Genomic DNA, 16,548 nt, shown 5'->3' on the forward strand with positions numbered 1-16,548 from the left:
AAAGAAGAAAAAAGGCAGGAGTTACCCATCATTACATCAAGAACAAAGAAAGCCTGAATACCCATCTAAAGTCACCTGTGGATGGGAAGAATGAAAATTGAAGCACAATATGAATGGCACCTCTGGTTTGTTTATTTCAGGGGAAAAAAGTGAAATCTGGCTCTATTCCTCAATGACTTTTCATAGCTGCCTATATTTCAATACTATAAAGCATTGTCTAAAATTTACTTAACACAAAAATACTGAGGGAGGACATTTTATTTTCATTCTATGTTATGTATAATTATCTAAGATTTTGAAGTGTTATGGGATGAATAAATCAGGATTCTTATTTTAGACAAAACAAAGGTGTCATAATTAATTAAATTTGCCAAAGCAAGAGAATCTTAAAGGCATTCAAGCTCTGGACATATGACATGTAAACATGTTTCACCTTAGCAAAATACTGCAAACTTTGGGAAAGCATTTTATCATGAAAGAGATCAGGGATTCATTTGTTTGCATGGTTTGCATGGGTGTAATATTTTGAACATCACACAAAACGTTCATTAAGGCTTCCTATTAAAGTCTTACCAAACTAATATTCCTTAGAAAGCAAAGCATTAGTTTGAATTCCGCAGTTTTCAAGTATATTTTTTCAACTCAAACTTTTTTCTCATTAGAACTTGCTGATATTTGTATGGTATACATAAACTGTTAGATAAGCATCTAAAATCCCTCACAGAAAAATGAGAGTCTTATTAGAGCTCAGGCACTCTCAGTCTTCCATATAAAGCATACAATCAATGCATCTTGTATTTGCTTTAAGAAAAAAATCAAAAAACATATCCTCTTTTTTTTATCTTCAGAATTTATTTGACAAAGGTGTCTACCTCATATCCTCCTCCACCAAAAAAATAACTGGTCATAACTTTCTCTGTTTTGTCCTCAGGACCAAAGGTGCCCCCTTGATTGGTGAGGATACTCCCGTGGTTGTAAGTTTCAGATTTTCACGTAAAAAATTGCGCTGTCGAACTGTGGCTGATCTTATGTAAGTGCTAGTAGAAACGACTCTTGCTGGGCTTATAGGTGGTACGGTCTGTGGAGGCAGTCCATTGATTTCATACGTCCACTGCATCGATTGTGTCTGCAAATAATGAACAAAGACATAGAAATAAAAAATAATTGGCAATCAAATACCTTGAAACTTTTTGACAGTGATTTACCATGCTACATTGATTTCAAAAGATATTTATCCTTTTCCATGTAAGGTGCTGGAATAACACAGAATGAGAATCACACTCCTGGAACACAGAGACCAGAAATCATCTTTAGCATCATGAATTCAGGACCAGGCATAACAAATATGAGCAATTTAGCTTCCTAGCTGATCTAAAATGCCTTTTCTTATTTAGTAAACCCCATAGCTCTGTATGTTGCTCAAAGGTAATTATTCCATAGTACAATATAAATGCCTCAGGTTTATACTGTAGGATTTAATTGCAGCTCTGATATTGGTAATAATGGCATTACCAAATGGTGGATTTTTTTCATTGAAATAATGAACAAAACTAAGAGAAAAAGACTCTGAGTATCCACACGAGAATTGCAGCTTCATGTTGAAATCTGTCGTTTGAAGAATTTGTGTGGATTGAAAATGACACTCTTCATTTGCTTGCTGTTTATAACTGGTCTCTAGGAATGGAGCATATGTTTCTATGTCATGTCTCATAACGCTTGCGTACTTGATTCTTACTGAGTATGTGACTTATTCTTACTACTCATGTCATCTATTCGTATTTAAGGAGTGTTATTTCTATGCTTATGAAGGCTATACTGCTGTCTATCTCCCATGTTTCATTTGTGTCCTGAAGCAGAATTTTGGTTGCTAAAAAACCATGTGTGAGTATTGCAGATCTTTCAGTCATTTTTCTTTCAAAATGTATCACTTTACTTCTTGAAAGCTGGTCTTTATTCCGTCTTTAGCATTGACCTGTCATTACATCTAGGAAAAGGTCTATTCATGGCTCTTTAGTTTTGTATTCTCCTTTTCCTTTAAAAAAGCCACAAGCAAACAACAGAAAAATTACAAAACCCAAAGATTTCAAATGATGTGTCATTATGTCCAGCTTTGTACTATGCAAAAGAAAAACGAAGCATCGTGTGCCTGCTTTAGGCATGCACTGTCATCTATTCCTTCACACTTAGCGATTGAAAATCCCAGGGTTTATGTTTGAGGTTTTTTTTGCTTCCAAGGCGAAACTTGTAGAAAACACTGAGTAAAACATTATTTTTTTTACAGAACATAGAACATAGTGCATGTAAATAGTACATACATACATAGTACACAGCAGACTGAACACACCAGACTCTATGACTTTGCAGCCTTAAAGCAGTGGAGTCACAGTATTTAAGTGATATTTCCAAGTTCCCAGGATCTGCCTTTCCACATTTGGCACAGCCCTGCAATCACACAGCCATGCTGCTTGTGGTTCTAGCACAGGTTTGTTAGTGCTAGGCTTTTGCATCATGCTGCATTGAACTACAGAGACATGGCTCGTAGGATCATCTTTCTCTTGTGCTCCAAGTCATAAATATTTATTATTCCAACAACGCTTGTGATTTATGTAATTCATCTCCCATTTAAAACTAACTTAAACCTTAGAACAATCATTTGTAGATATAACTATTACATCTAACATCAGTGTCATTTTTCATCCAAGGAAACAAAAGGTCAGAAAGGCTGCATACACTCACATCAATCTGGAAATCAGTGCAACAGTCAACCTCAAAGCTCAAGAGATTTTCCCTCAAGCACTTAGTTAACAGACTGACTTCCAACGTGACAGGCTTTGTGGCCCATTTGCTCGTTCCAGTTTGAGAGGTCTGCTTCTGCTTTGCTGCTGGGCATGTCCGTACGCTAAGTAGATTTGGCCTACAGAGAGGAGCAACAGTATCCATACAAATTGCAACAAATTTTCACATAGCCTGAATGCCATCAACTATCTCCAGAGCATAGCGTTTATATTTGTCTAGTTATTTATTGCATTCTGTCAATTAATTATGATCTAGGTAAAGCACTATAAAGGCCATAGGGAAGAGCAGTCAACCTTCTCCATCTCAAACTGTCTCTACAGTCATCCCATACTTATAACAACATACAGTAGAGAATAAAAAGGATGTTAAGGTGGCTCTCTGACTTTATTGTTTTGTTAACTATCAATTTTATATTTTCCACTGAAAAAGTTTGAATTGATGTTTACCTTTGTTATCTTTCATATGTTCCTTCCTATTTTTCTAATTGTTACCCTGTCATTGCTAAAGTATATTTAAGGGATATCATTGCAAACAGTTTTGCATTCATGTTGCAGCTATTGAATGGGAGGAAGTTCCATTATACTGTAAAGGCCTTGGCACAGGCTTTGTTCTCTGCTATGTACTTATATAGCATTAACACTATTTCACATATAGGCTGCATACACTTACAGCTCTTAAATGTCATCACCATATGAATCTCTAGTTGTGGTGCTTCTTGTTAGACAACTGGTTTTAACCAGTATTTTGGTAACTGAATATATATTTTTCTGTGCTAATGTTGAAAGAATAGGTGACTTTTTTTGCTGTGTATTTTTACAGAAACTTTTTTTAAAACCTCTACTTTAAAATAGGCAGTACTGATTTTACACAGTGTTTTCTGAAGGAATTGCCTTATTCAAGTAAGATTAGTAAGCATAAGATCTTAATAGATATTTCACCATGCATGCATAATTTTTTAAACTTTCATTACTATTCTGCTAAAATCAAAATCTAATTTAAATTGAATTATTCCTGTGTAAAACAGGCAGATTAACTCATCTTTATTCTCAACCTTATTTAATACTGTGAAATGATCTAGTAACTCCACTGCCTGTAAAGATAAAATCCAGCAAAAGCAGGTGTGACATCAACCAACATAAGTATCTTATGTCCAAAGATAAAGTTGTCATTCAAGAGAAGTAAATTACTCTCCAAAGTTAGCTAGTTGTTTTATTAACTTCAGTACAAGATGAAATGCTTCATCGTTCTTTAATATGCCAGGTGAACAATTTAATTTAAAGAAAATTTAACCTCAGGGTCATATTCACTGTGTGGAAAACTCATTGATCACTTCAAGGTCAGAGAAAAGATCTGATAGGTGTTTCAGCCAATGATTTAACTGAGTATCACGTTACTAAAAAATCACTTCTGTTCATGAAATCCACATATATTGTAACTTTATAGTGATTTTAATTTTTTGAAGTGGGATTTAAACAAAAGTGATGGGCTATGCCACCTCTCAACTTCATTTATTATCAGCATCAAACAATTGATATAGCCTTCTGGGTAGTAATAACCTTTTGCTGATTTTCTGTTTGCTATGCAAATATCCTAGGTTGTATGTTGTGTGAAAAAAAGGTTGTAGCTTGGCTTGGTGAAAAAAGCCACCTATTCTGTTGCTGTTGTAGCCTGCATCAGGTGTGGTTCTGTGGCAGGAGAGGTTGCTCTTTCTCTGATGGAAACTCATTGGGTTCAATGGGGGAGATGTTGTGGGCATTATGACATGAATGCTTTAGATAGGATCCATCAAGCTAAAAGGAAAAAAAAATGAGAGTAATAACAACAAAAAACCCCACCCTAATTTATCATCTTGAACTATGGTAGTCCATCTATTGTAAATCATGTGCTATCAGCCAAGACAGTGGAGACAGTCATTGTGAAAAAATTGTGCATTTATGTACTGATTTACTGAGAGAAGGACTATTGTTTTAGTTCAGCATTTTCTGCTAAAGGGGAAACAAGTTTTACATGAATGGAAAAGAGTTACTGTAACTGCCAACATAATTTGTGTTAGTGCTTTGCTTAGCCCTAGAACCGCCTAGATTTCAGTAATTTTCAAGACAACCTAATATTCAGTAATTTTCAGAAAACCTTAGACACCCACAAATGTCTATTTTACTAGATTGTTTAATTTCCAAGGGCAAAATATTAGGTTTTCAAATGCTGCTTAAGCCATAAGTATTTTCATCTGAATAAGGCTGTACAGCTTAACTACAACTATTCTAACTAACATGAAAACTGCAGCAAGAGCAAGTCTATCAAGTTCAGAATCCATGCAAGTGCCTCAAAGCTGCTGCTTTGGGTTTCCAGGTCAGATATATTTCAGCAAAGGAAAAGACGGATCACACTTCGGACTTTTCTGGAGTGGTGGAGAGGAGAGAGAGAGACTTTGAAAAGTCATCTATATATGACCATATAATTATGATTGAATATTTGACTTAGAAGCTGTATTTACTTGCCTAAGAAGTGAGTCAATATTTCCCAAATTAGAGGAACTCTTCCTCTGCTTAAGGCAGTGCAGTTTATTATATCAAATTTGGAACAAATCTAAAACTAGCACTGGTAGTAACAAACTGTAAAGATTAAGGTATTGAATCTACTACAATCTACACGATCTACTGGAACGGAAATATAAAAGAGAGCCTCTGATAAGAAGATATATCTAATATAAACATAGGTATTTAAGAATCCCAGGCTCCCTGCAATGCATCTCTACACTTATTTCACATGCAATTTAAGAAGAAAGATCAGACCACAGTCTGAATGTTCTTGACAGTCTGTGGGAGGATTTCTTGTTGAAATGAATGACTTTTTCTTATCAAAACCTCAAAATTCGTGATCACTATAACCTAATTGAAGTGTGAAGAGAAATAATTTGGCTCACCTGGTTTGAGTAATGCCCATCTGCAGAGTTAAGTCTTTCTGAAGAATATTTTGAAGAATGCAAAAATGAGATGCATGCTGCCACTTTTTACTAAATGTCATAAGTTATTCAAGTAAGTTATTTAACCATCTTGATGGTTGACTGAGTAATGTTCACAAAGTAATTTATTCAGCAAATACTGGTAACAGTCACCAAATAATTTATATAAAAGTATATTTTTTGGTATTCAATCCATTCTTACAGATGGCTTATGATTCATAGGATTAATTTGCAGGTCACAGATCATCCATGTGTATTCACTGTAGGCTGGCAGTGCTACTGAGTTACATGTTAATTAATTGCCAGAGAAATCTATGTTAGGAGGGCATTAAATGTTGGGAGCAAGTATCAGGAATTTTAAGGTAAATGTTATTCCAGTTAGCTTCCAAACAGTGTTAACTCAGGAAAGTCCAAATAAAATTTGCAAGACTTGCAAATAAGTTAAACCACAGGAAATTACAGATAGTGCATCCAATATTCCCTGACCCTTAATATATACTGCAGTTGTGACAAGCAAAAAATGACCGATTGTGATCAGTGTATACAGAATGAAATTAAACCAAACCTTTATGTGAACTGTGGAGGGGAAGAGCAAAGGCAAGAAAACTCATGGATCAAGATAAAGACAGTTTAATAAGTGAAGGAAAGAGGAAAAAAAATCCAACAAAAAAACAACAAAAAACAAGTCATGCAAAGGCACTCACTCACCATCTCCTACAAGCAGACCAATGCCCAGCCAGGCTCTGAGCAATTTCTAATGAAGAATCATAGTCTTAGCTTAGAGGAACATTTCCAGATAGAATCAAAGGTGGCTTAATTGACTTCTGCAGTTCAAATATTAGATGTTTCACAGCATTGCTTAAATGTAATACAATCAATATCAACCATTCCTTCAAGACTGGCAATGGTTTGAATACCCTCATACAGCAATGTTTCCCATATTGTTATCGTCTTTTGGCGTTGTGAGAATTATAGTCTCAATAAGCATGCTCATGCTTGTGAATCAAATATTTTGAGTATTGATTCTGCACTCAAAATCTGATGATGCTAATGATAGGATGTACTACATTCACTGCTTGTAATGAACTTTCTGGATCTCTGCTTTTAATCATAAAACTCAGGTCAACATCAACCAGTGGCGAGGGACACAGGTGATGTCTTATTTAATATGAAACTATTTCAGTTACCTTATTAACTTTGTTACATTTTTCCTTGCTCATTCTGTTTAAAAGAAACAATTTAGAATAACAATAAATTATGGTAATTAACAAATCTACCAGGAACAATGCAGGATGTATCTTCATCAAGCTACTGAATATGTAACAGTACCATTTTCTGCTAAGATATGCAAGTTTGCAAGACAAGCTTAGAGAAGCCACACCTGGGTACTGTGGCTTGCATACTGCATCATTTATTTCCAGAACAGCATGACAAATGGTTTTGATATGCTATCTTCCATAGGTTAAGTTAGTGATTATTCAGTAATAAAGGTGCACAAGCCTGACTTCTGGAGGGCTTGATAATGTTACCTGCAATCTGGTTTACTCTGACATCTATTTTATCATTTAAGACTTATTTTGTGTGCCTTCTGCTTTAGAATATCTCTGAAGTCTCAGCCGTGAATTACAAAGCAATTGCTCAGGTCTCTAGTTGAATTTAGCACAGTGCAAGCAAATTAACTGTAAACCAGCTTGAATACGCTCTTTTCCAAGGATTCGCCATCCTCCTGGCTGTTCTGCCTTGTGCCTGGCAGCGATTCCTGCCCCAGGAAGCCTTTGCAGAGCATCCCCCTGCCCCAGATGCATCCCGCCATCTCAAAGCTCTGTCGGTTTTCTGTGCAGCTTAGCCTAGCTCTGAGATGTCAGTGCAACTGAGGAAGTCCTTTTTTTCCTCACAGCATTTTACAGCTTACCTAAGAAGCATGCTCTCTTCACTAATTTATCATTAATGGCAATAAATCTTTCTTTTTCAGTTAGAACTGTGCTGATTATGAAAGCTATTATATATGTGGAAGTTTGATTATGGAATAATACCTATGCAAAATGCTGTTCATGCACCATGTCACTGTTTCTTACTTGTAGCTCAACTAGGATATGATGAGCTGCAGAAACAAACATGATTATATTATTTACTGGCTTTTTATAATATTACATTCTTTGATCCACAGAATTTTTTAAAATAATTTTCTGTGTCACTCTTACAAAATTAAGATTCCTAACAGCTATTCAAATAAGTGTCTAACTTCAATTGTTTTGATATGTAGTTGACTGAGAACAGCAGTTTTAATGATGGTTAAAGAACATTTAATTGCTTCAGCAAAGTAATTAAGGTTTTCTGCTATTAATAAAATCTACTGTAAGTATTCATGAATATGAAAGTCTTAAAGAATCCACAAAATACCCCATGAAGTACCTGATTTGTGTGCAGAAAATATAAATGAAGCTACATTATTTCAATTATATATATACATTCAGTTAATAAAATGTACATGCTAAATTCCAGTAAAGACAAATTGTAATCTCGTAACACTAATTAGTTCCTCAGGATTGGGTTCTCAGCAGGGCAACTAAAAAAAAAAATTTGCATGTACAATATTTGGGCTTAATGTTTACAACAAATGAGAAAAAGATGACTGTAGGATCTTTCTCCATAATCCCAACCTCCCATTTTACTTTACAGCACAATTGTAATGACCAACATAAACCAAAAAACTTACACTGTCATCTCTGCTACTTTACAGCCTAATTATCGCTGTTCATTGAAGCATATAAAAATTACAGTTCTGGTACTCACTATTCATAGAATTTAATAATAAAACTACGTTAGTGTTAGGACTATGCTTTTACTCCCAGAAATAAAAGGAAATTTTACAGCAAGAGTGCTGTAGCCCTTTACTACAGCAGCATCACAAGAAAGGCAACACTGTAGAAGAAAAGAAACTTTCTCACTGTTTCTAAAAATAGCCCAAAGCCTCAGCCAGTATATTGGCTAGAAAGGATATGTGCAAGAGAGGTTCTTCAGTGTTAGGTCCAACATTAATTGCGTTTCACCCCCTCCATTACTGTTCCCCAAACAAGAGTGATTTAATCCTGGTTATGCCATCTAAGTCCGCCTCCTTCAGGTCACTAATGAAAATTATTTCAACTAACAGCAAAGGCAGAAATTAGTATGTGGTATTCTCAACATGTCATCAAGTCTTATTTCAGGTCAATGTTGAGAGCACAGCAGCAGAATTACACACAGTCGCAGATGCTCTGGCTTACATTAGAATTACAGGAATGAAAGCCTGCGTGGAGAGGAAAGGGGGAATTCCAGTGTACACAACAGGACTACCAATAAAAGCAAAGAGAACACAAGCCTCATCAAAACATTACTGAAACAACTTAATACTTCAATTAGAGTGAGAATGTTAGAAATATCTCTAATATACTGTGATGGTGTAATATTGGTCCAAATTGTGCCTAAGAGCATTAGGAGTCCTCAATGTATTTTTGAACATACAGGAATAGACAGGAAAAGATGTGATCTGGTATGTATATGTAATATGTATGAGTGACTTCCTACACCCACACACAGTACCAAAGGTGGAGATGTAAAAAGCCGTCTGCCTAGATCATACCCAGAGAGTGAGGTATGAGTAGGTGTGAGTTAAAAATCCAATTACTCAAAGCCCATCTGTAGTGATAAATTCCTAAAAGGAAATTTTGGATTACTGACTGAGTTCTTAGAAAGCTCATAATCATCTTCGACCATAGTGTTTATCCCATTCCAGACAAATTCATTATGTTAAAGCTCTTTGTTAGTGATGGAAGTGAAGCCAAAGACAAACATGGCTAGCACATTTACATGTGTCATGCCTAAAAACAGGAGTTCAGTTCCAGAACTACATTAGAAGTTTCTGAACTGCTGAGCTGTGTAGATGTGTCATATAGCGTGATGCAAATATAAAAGAACACAGAATAAATTCAATCAGTTATTTTCTTTTTCAAATGGAAAAATGATAAGCATCACTGCTGTTTATGTAAAAAGACTAAATTAATCAAATATCTAATACGGTAAAAGAAAACAAGTAGGAGGGATTAAAGAGCCTTTTTGTTTTTCCAGGATTTGAATTTCATATTCACTGTTGTACAAGTTGTCACTCAGAGAGGTAAAACACTATAGTTATTTGCTGTGCATCTTTTTATCAACTTTGTTTTGACCATCTTATTTTTTGAGTCAATATTGCTGTTTCACTTCTAATATAGTAGCCGGAAAACATTGCCATCATGCAGTGAATAGATTTGAAGTGCAAACCATGATTTCTAGAGAGTTTGGGGTGTTTGCTGCTACTGTATGTTTTCCACAGTTTCCTTTTAAAGAATGACTTAAAACTTAACTCCTGCAGTAATAAGAACATTTTTACTACTGAAGGAGTAAATATCTTCAAATGTTTCCTGACCTTCGGACTTAGAGAAGCTACTTGCATACAAATTCTTTTTGTTTACTTTGAAGCTTGTTTTAAAAAAGTTATTCCTGGCTTCGTGTTCTGAAATTCTGCCTTCTACAGTTTAGTATCTAGCTTCTAGTGCCTTTGATCCTAGGAGGTATAATACAAGTAGAATCAATAACCTAGGTTTCACATATTCAATTACTCATATATTTTCCACCAGATCTTAACATAATTATTTTGATTCTCTGTGAAAAGTCATTCTGTCATGTTGCCTATGAAGGTGGGGCGAACGTATTAAGATAAGTATCTGTCTCTGGGGATGTTGACAAAGGGATAACATAGAAATATGATTTTCCAGCTTGTCATGAGTTAATTTTCAAAATTTAGTTTTATTCTTGTCCATAGTGAAGAGTAGTAAAATAATCACAGTGCATGCATTTGTGTGCTTCAATGCTGCGTTTTTGTATAGGATTTCTTTTTTTCCTTCCACTCCTGAAGGTGTATTTGTGTATTGCATTCAGGAAGGCTTACCTGAATTACAAGTGTTGCTGTATGCTTTTTGCCGTACATCCTTGGCTTGAATCCCACTGTTATATGGGTTCCCACAGTGCCTGCTGGAAGAAGTTCTCCAGCTTGCGGCAGCACAAGGAACTCAGGATCGCTGCCTGCCAGGAAGCGCGCAGTGAATGGCTCTGGGTTCCTACAGAAAAGCACAGGAGGCTATTGTGGCATGACTCAGGAAACCTGGCAGCCCATGGAATGCATATAGAACATTAATAGCATTCTTACAGAATAAATATTCTGTAGTAATTATTTACATTTATTTATAAATATTTATAATCTTTATACACAGGAACCTGCATACTGATCTTCCATTTCAAACATACTTACACGCTATTATAAATATTATAATAACTACAGAATAATGCCACTAGAAAGAAAAGAATCATCTGATCTGTAAAGATATAATAATAGTGATAGAAATAAATTCCATGTCAGAATGAAAATCCACTTTTACTATTAAAAGCCTCTCACTTTTCCAATCTCTAATCAAAGAAAACTGACAAGCCACCCATTTTATTAAGTTTTATGGCTAGAAGTGAATTTGCAATCTGGTGGAGTGTTACTAGGTTGGGAGGGAGTTCTGAAAGCCTTGAAATGAACATATGGAAAATAATAGTTTTCTATCAACGTTTTCCACATTTTTCATATCCCATAAACTAAACACTTTAAGATACAGCAATAATAATAATTAGGTTCTTCTATTGATATTATTGTATATCTCTTAGCTCAAAGAATTTCTGTCACAGATACTGCAGTTCTTGTCTAATTGCTACTTTCGTAGAAGTACTGTTGTGCCCAAAGAAAATGTCTTATTCCTGGTAAAGAGTGGCTGAGGACTACAAAACAATTTTAGGCCAATCCCAAACTGAAGCCTGCCTATCACAGGTCCTCAGGGACTCTTTGCCTTAAACTTTCTCAGCATGAAAAGAATATCCATTTTTGTATTTTCCAGTCAGGCATTCTCCTTTTAGTCTTTATATGTGCTGCTGAGGACAACTCTATCACTATCTAGACAGAAAGGGAACAAAAGAAATTGAAACTAGAAATACAACGGCATGGTCAAAAAATAATGCAAAATACCCTGCCACAGTACAGCAGGACAAGTATCACGCATGCTTAGAGGGAACACATTTTTAGTTGATAAAATTTGAAGAATGAAAAACTCATTCAGCGTCTCAAAGAAAAGCTGTTCAAATCTGTTTATTCATGGACCAGAAATAACACTGCTTTTCAAAGAAAATACTCACAGAGAAGTGAAATTTAATATTTTATGACAATTCGTATCTCTACAGAAATGTCCCACATTTCTGGGGGAAGAGGTATTCAGGGGGTGGTATGCTGGGTCTATGTCATCTTGTTTAAAAATAGCTCTCCTTTGGAATATGTTCTCATGAAAGGTATTCTTAAATTCAAAATACCCTCATGAAAAAAAGGTCACACTGTACGTTTGTAGAAACAAATAGTGCAAGTGCAGAAAACAGAAACCAAAAAGCTTCTGCTTCCTCAAAAAAATTAACTGATATTTAGCAGTGCCGTCAGACTTGGGTGCATTAGCAGAGTTAGCCTAGCTTTTCCTTTAGGTGACAGCAAGGTGAGAAAAACTACTGAATGTCTGAAACTACACTTCAAGTTTTGTGACATCAGACTTACGCCGACAATCTCTTTTTGTGGTGACCAAATTTGCGCAGCTGAGTTTATACCCCTGGGCCATAAGCACTAATCCTGCTACAGCCTGAGTTCCCATCTATGTGCCATCTAAGCCTTGAGTTTTCACATCTGCATTTCCTGCAAGGACTGCTCAGCTGTGAATACCTAGAGCATATCTACTACACACAAAGGTCAGGCACAGAACGAAAAAGAAATGATGCCTCTTAGACTGAGTAGCAGAGTAGAGCACTCATCAAAAACATCTGAGATGGATATTCAAACCCTGGTTCTGGAAAGAGAGACCTGAACACAGGTCTTCACTTCCAACATCGTTGCTCTATAGACTAGATTTAGGACCATTTTAAGACACCACTTTCTTTATCTCCCGTGTTCAGTCTGTTTTCTGGTAAGTAGTTACGGATGATGACTCCTAATAAGTACTTTGTGTCTTCATAAGACATACAAGAGCACGACTTAGACTACAGATGCAATGACAAAATACTAAGGGAGATGGGAGAGGCTGCATGCATGGAAGAGATGAGAAAATAAGGACTTTATTCCTGCAGAAATTGCATTTAGCAGGGTGTTATGCAACAGTAGTTTTTTTCAGAGGCCATAAATGATTTCTCAAAACAGATTGTCAGAAAACACACAGGAGAAAAAGCTATAGTTTCAGTCCTGAAAAGGGGACCAGACAGTTTAAAATGAAACTGTCACAAAACTGATCTGTAATTGTGCACACAAGATTTTTGCCAAGTCAGAGAAAAAAAATTTAATTTCCATAAAGATAAATGGAGAAAAACTAATTAAAAAGCTTTAAAGAAAATCTGCATGCTTCTTGACAGCATTGGGACAAGGTACTAAAGGCAGCTATAATTTTTTTCTGTGTTGAGTAAAATATATATACACATACACACATACATATTTACATGAACACATATAGTCACACATAAACCTCTACTTCCCTCCCCTCCCCTCCCCTCCCCTCCCTTCCCCAAAGCCTGGCAGTTTTAAACAGAGGAGTCAAGTCAGTTACTGGATGCAAAATGTTCCTCAAAGTGTAAGCTAAGGCGAATAGAAATTCTGGCAAATTAAATCTATAGCCATAATATGATAGGCCAGCAGGGATTCTGATGAAGATATGGCTAACAGTACAAGAACTTAGCAATTAAAAACTTACTGACACATAATCAGAAGCAGGAACCTTTCACAGTGCCTGTAGTGTCGATAAATCATGATTTATTTTTTTTTTAAGCATAACTAAAGATGGCCTCTCAAGAAAAAACAAGCAGTGTTTTCACTGATGTTCACATCAGGGAGATGATCTGGCATCCTGGCTAGCTCACTAGTGTAATTAAACTGCTCGTCATTCTCATATTCTATACTACAGAGAAAGCTGGAGATAAAATTCCTAGGGTAGCACCTGAATTTCAGACATTACTATTTTCAGTGTCTGTATATTTATTATGTAATTCAAAATTAATAATTATGTGGTTTAAAATTATTAAAAATTCATTCCTCCTTTTTGTTTACTGCTTCAGGTAAAACAGCTCTTGAGTCAACATTTGGCTTGTCATTTCTCAGCCACGAAGGATGGTGATGAGGCAGTCTATATTTTTTCAAGAAGGCTTTTGTTTAATTCAAGGATGGCAGATGATACTAACATACTCGATAAAGTTTAATGATATGTAAAGTTTTGAAAACACATGCGAACCAAGTACAAATGAATGGTAAATATAACGGCAGAGGCCATATAAACCAGAGAAAGCAAATGTGTCTTCCCACCTGCGTGTTCCATAACTCCTGTCATAATGGTTTGATATTGCTATCAGACAATATGAACTCTGCCCTTACTTAAATAATGAACAAGAGTAAATATTAATTTGAATTTAAATAACAATTGGACAATGAAATCATGGCAACCAGGAAGAGTGGAAACTGAGCTAGTTTTTAATAGATATATTTATAATTACTCCTTTAATCTTGTTCTTAAATAGCACTGTTTTTAAACAGCAGTCTGTGCTCATCAGCGTTCTCATGTTAGGTAATTTTCAAATCAGTAAACTAAAAAAGAATAGAACCTTATGTCTTCAATTAAAGAAAACCTTACAATTTATATTCCCATACAGATGTCACTGCAAAACTTACAAAACACCCAGCAAATCTCAAAAATATAAGCCTTTATTAAATTAAGGCTCAAAATAGCTTTAATGTTTACTCCTCTCTTCCTCAAACTAGTGAAGCAGTAAATTATTGCTGTAGAAATTTATTCCTTTACAAAACTCTGCAACTATACATAGAAAAACAATGCATAGTACTTTTGATCTTTTTTTTTTCAATAAAAGAAAAATAACAGAATGTCTTAATTTGTGAAGTATATAACTGCTTAAGCAAATAAGGGATATGGTTTGAAAATGTTGCAATGTGCTTCCAAAAATAGTTAATCATAACTAAACTTACTTCTGTTGGATGACATAAGAAATTTCAGTTATTACGTAGTGAAGTTATTTAAACTTATTAACTGTATGCAGTTGTCGAATTCTATAAAATTATTAGTGATAGTTGGTACAAATTAGATAATTTCTTTTCAACAAAAAAAGTGACAATGGAAAAAAAATTAGGAAATCCTCATTATTTATCAAAATTGGTTATGTTTCGTACGAAAATCAACTCTGGTTTAACTGACCACCCTAAATCCTGAACTCTGGACATCAGAAAAGATTTAACTTCAATTATTACTCTATAGCTTTGGAAATACTGTTTCAGAATTAAAGGACTTTCAAAAAACATGAAGAAACACTGCATGACAAATGACTGTCAGGGAATGCTTTACCAATTATAACATCACTTTTGTTGTGTACATGTTGTAAAACCAAAGCAGGAGCTGGGGTTTTAATCTTCACAAAATTTTAAGATTTCTGTTTCATTCCTGCTCTACCCAGGGTTACTATATTTGCAGATTGGTAAACTGACTTTTCCTGGTAAAAGTGGTCCAGGTGACGTGGCTAGATACAGCTCCTGGCTAAATGTGTGACATGTCAGGTATTGGAATATCAGGAAGGATGATCATAACTTTTTGGAAGCTCTGCTGCATGTATACCATTATCGATATTTTCCACCATTCTCCATTCAGTCTCCAAAAAATGGAGCTCATTCAACATTTGCTCTTTGCAGCTGCCACCATGTGGGAGATGCTAAGATAAAGTATTCTAATTACATATTTAGATTAATGGTAGAATTTTGCAAAACTGATAACAAAGAGATTGGCATAGGAATCCAGGCCTGTAACATGCACAGCGACATGTGAGAGAGGGTGAGGGGAGGGTATGTGTGCTGAGAACTTAATGAATGCATTTTCTTGCAGCATACATAATTCTGGCTCATGCTAATTCTAATAAAATACAGCAGTAATTACAGTAAAATAGAAATATTTCTCAAAGTTGTAACTCTAAACATGTTTTTCCCTTCACAATCAGGGAGGGTACAGAAAAAAAATGGGTTGCTCTCTATTCTTCAGAAAGCATTAAAATTAATTTTGTGTGATCAAGGAATGTTTTTAATTGAACATTTATTCTATGCACTAGGAAATGTGCATAGAACAAATAAGGAAAATATCCACAGTGGTGTTCAAAATAAGAAATGTAGGTTAAGATAACTAAGTCTGCACATGCAGTCAGTTTAAAGCCTAATGTCATCTTTCTTCTCATCTCCCCAGTCCACCCGTTTTTGTTCTCTCTTTATTCTAGCTCTGTTTCCATAATCAGGTGGAGCCTTGGATTTTGCAGATACCACTCCGTGGAGGCCATGATGATACCACACGGTTTGCTAATGTGATAGCAGGCGCTGACTAACAATGTTTTTCTGAAGCATAGTTTGAGTTCATCTGAGAAGTTTCCTCATTGGGACAAATATTCTGTTTGTGATAAACACAGGATTGGAATGACAGGTTGGGATGGAAGGATGGGTAAAATTCTAGCTAGAATTATGTTGGTGAAAGGAGGCTCTGTGTATGAGAAATAAGCAGATAGAATGAACAGGAGAGAATCATCCACCATCTTGACTAAACATTCAAAAGTAATGTAGTTTACAAAAAATTTTCCAGTGAATATAGTGTTCATATGTACCCGTCCACATGCTTCATGTTGGC

General features: G+C 35.4%; 1 protein-coding gene across 1 annotated transcript in view; it reads right to left on the bottom strand.

Moving 5' to 3' along the window:
- Nucleotides 1-904: 904 nt before the first annotated feature.
- Nucleotides 905-16,548, bottom strand: part of CFAP47 (cilia and flagella associated protein 47) — a 338,108-nt gene continuing 322,464 nt past the window's right edge. Inside the window, exons 63-64 of the mRNA XM_059824083.1 lie at nucleotides 10,722-10,890; nucleotides 905-1,126 (exon numbers count right to left, since the gene is read on the bottom strand). Coding sequence (XP_059680066.1) covers nucleotides 905-1,126; nucleotides 10,722-10,890 — 391 coding nt within the window. The remainder of the gene's footprint in view (nucleotides 1,127-10,721; nucleotides 10,891-16,548) is intronic.

Source organism: Gavia stellata, chromosome 1 (assembly GCF_030936135.1).
Source record: "Gavia stellata isolate bGavSte3 chromosome 1, bGavSte3.hap2, whole genome shotgun sequence".
Lineage (NCBI taxonomy): Eukaryota > Metazoa > Chordata > Aves > Gaviiformes > Gaviidae > Gavia > Gavia stellata.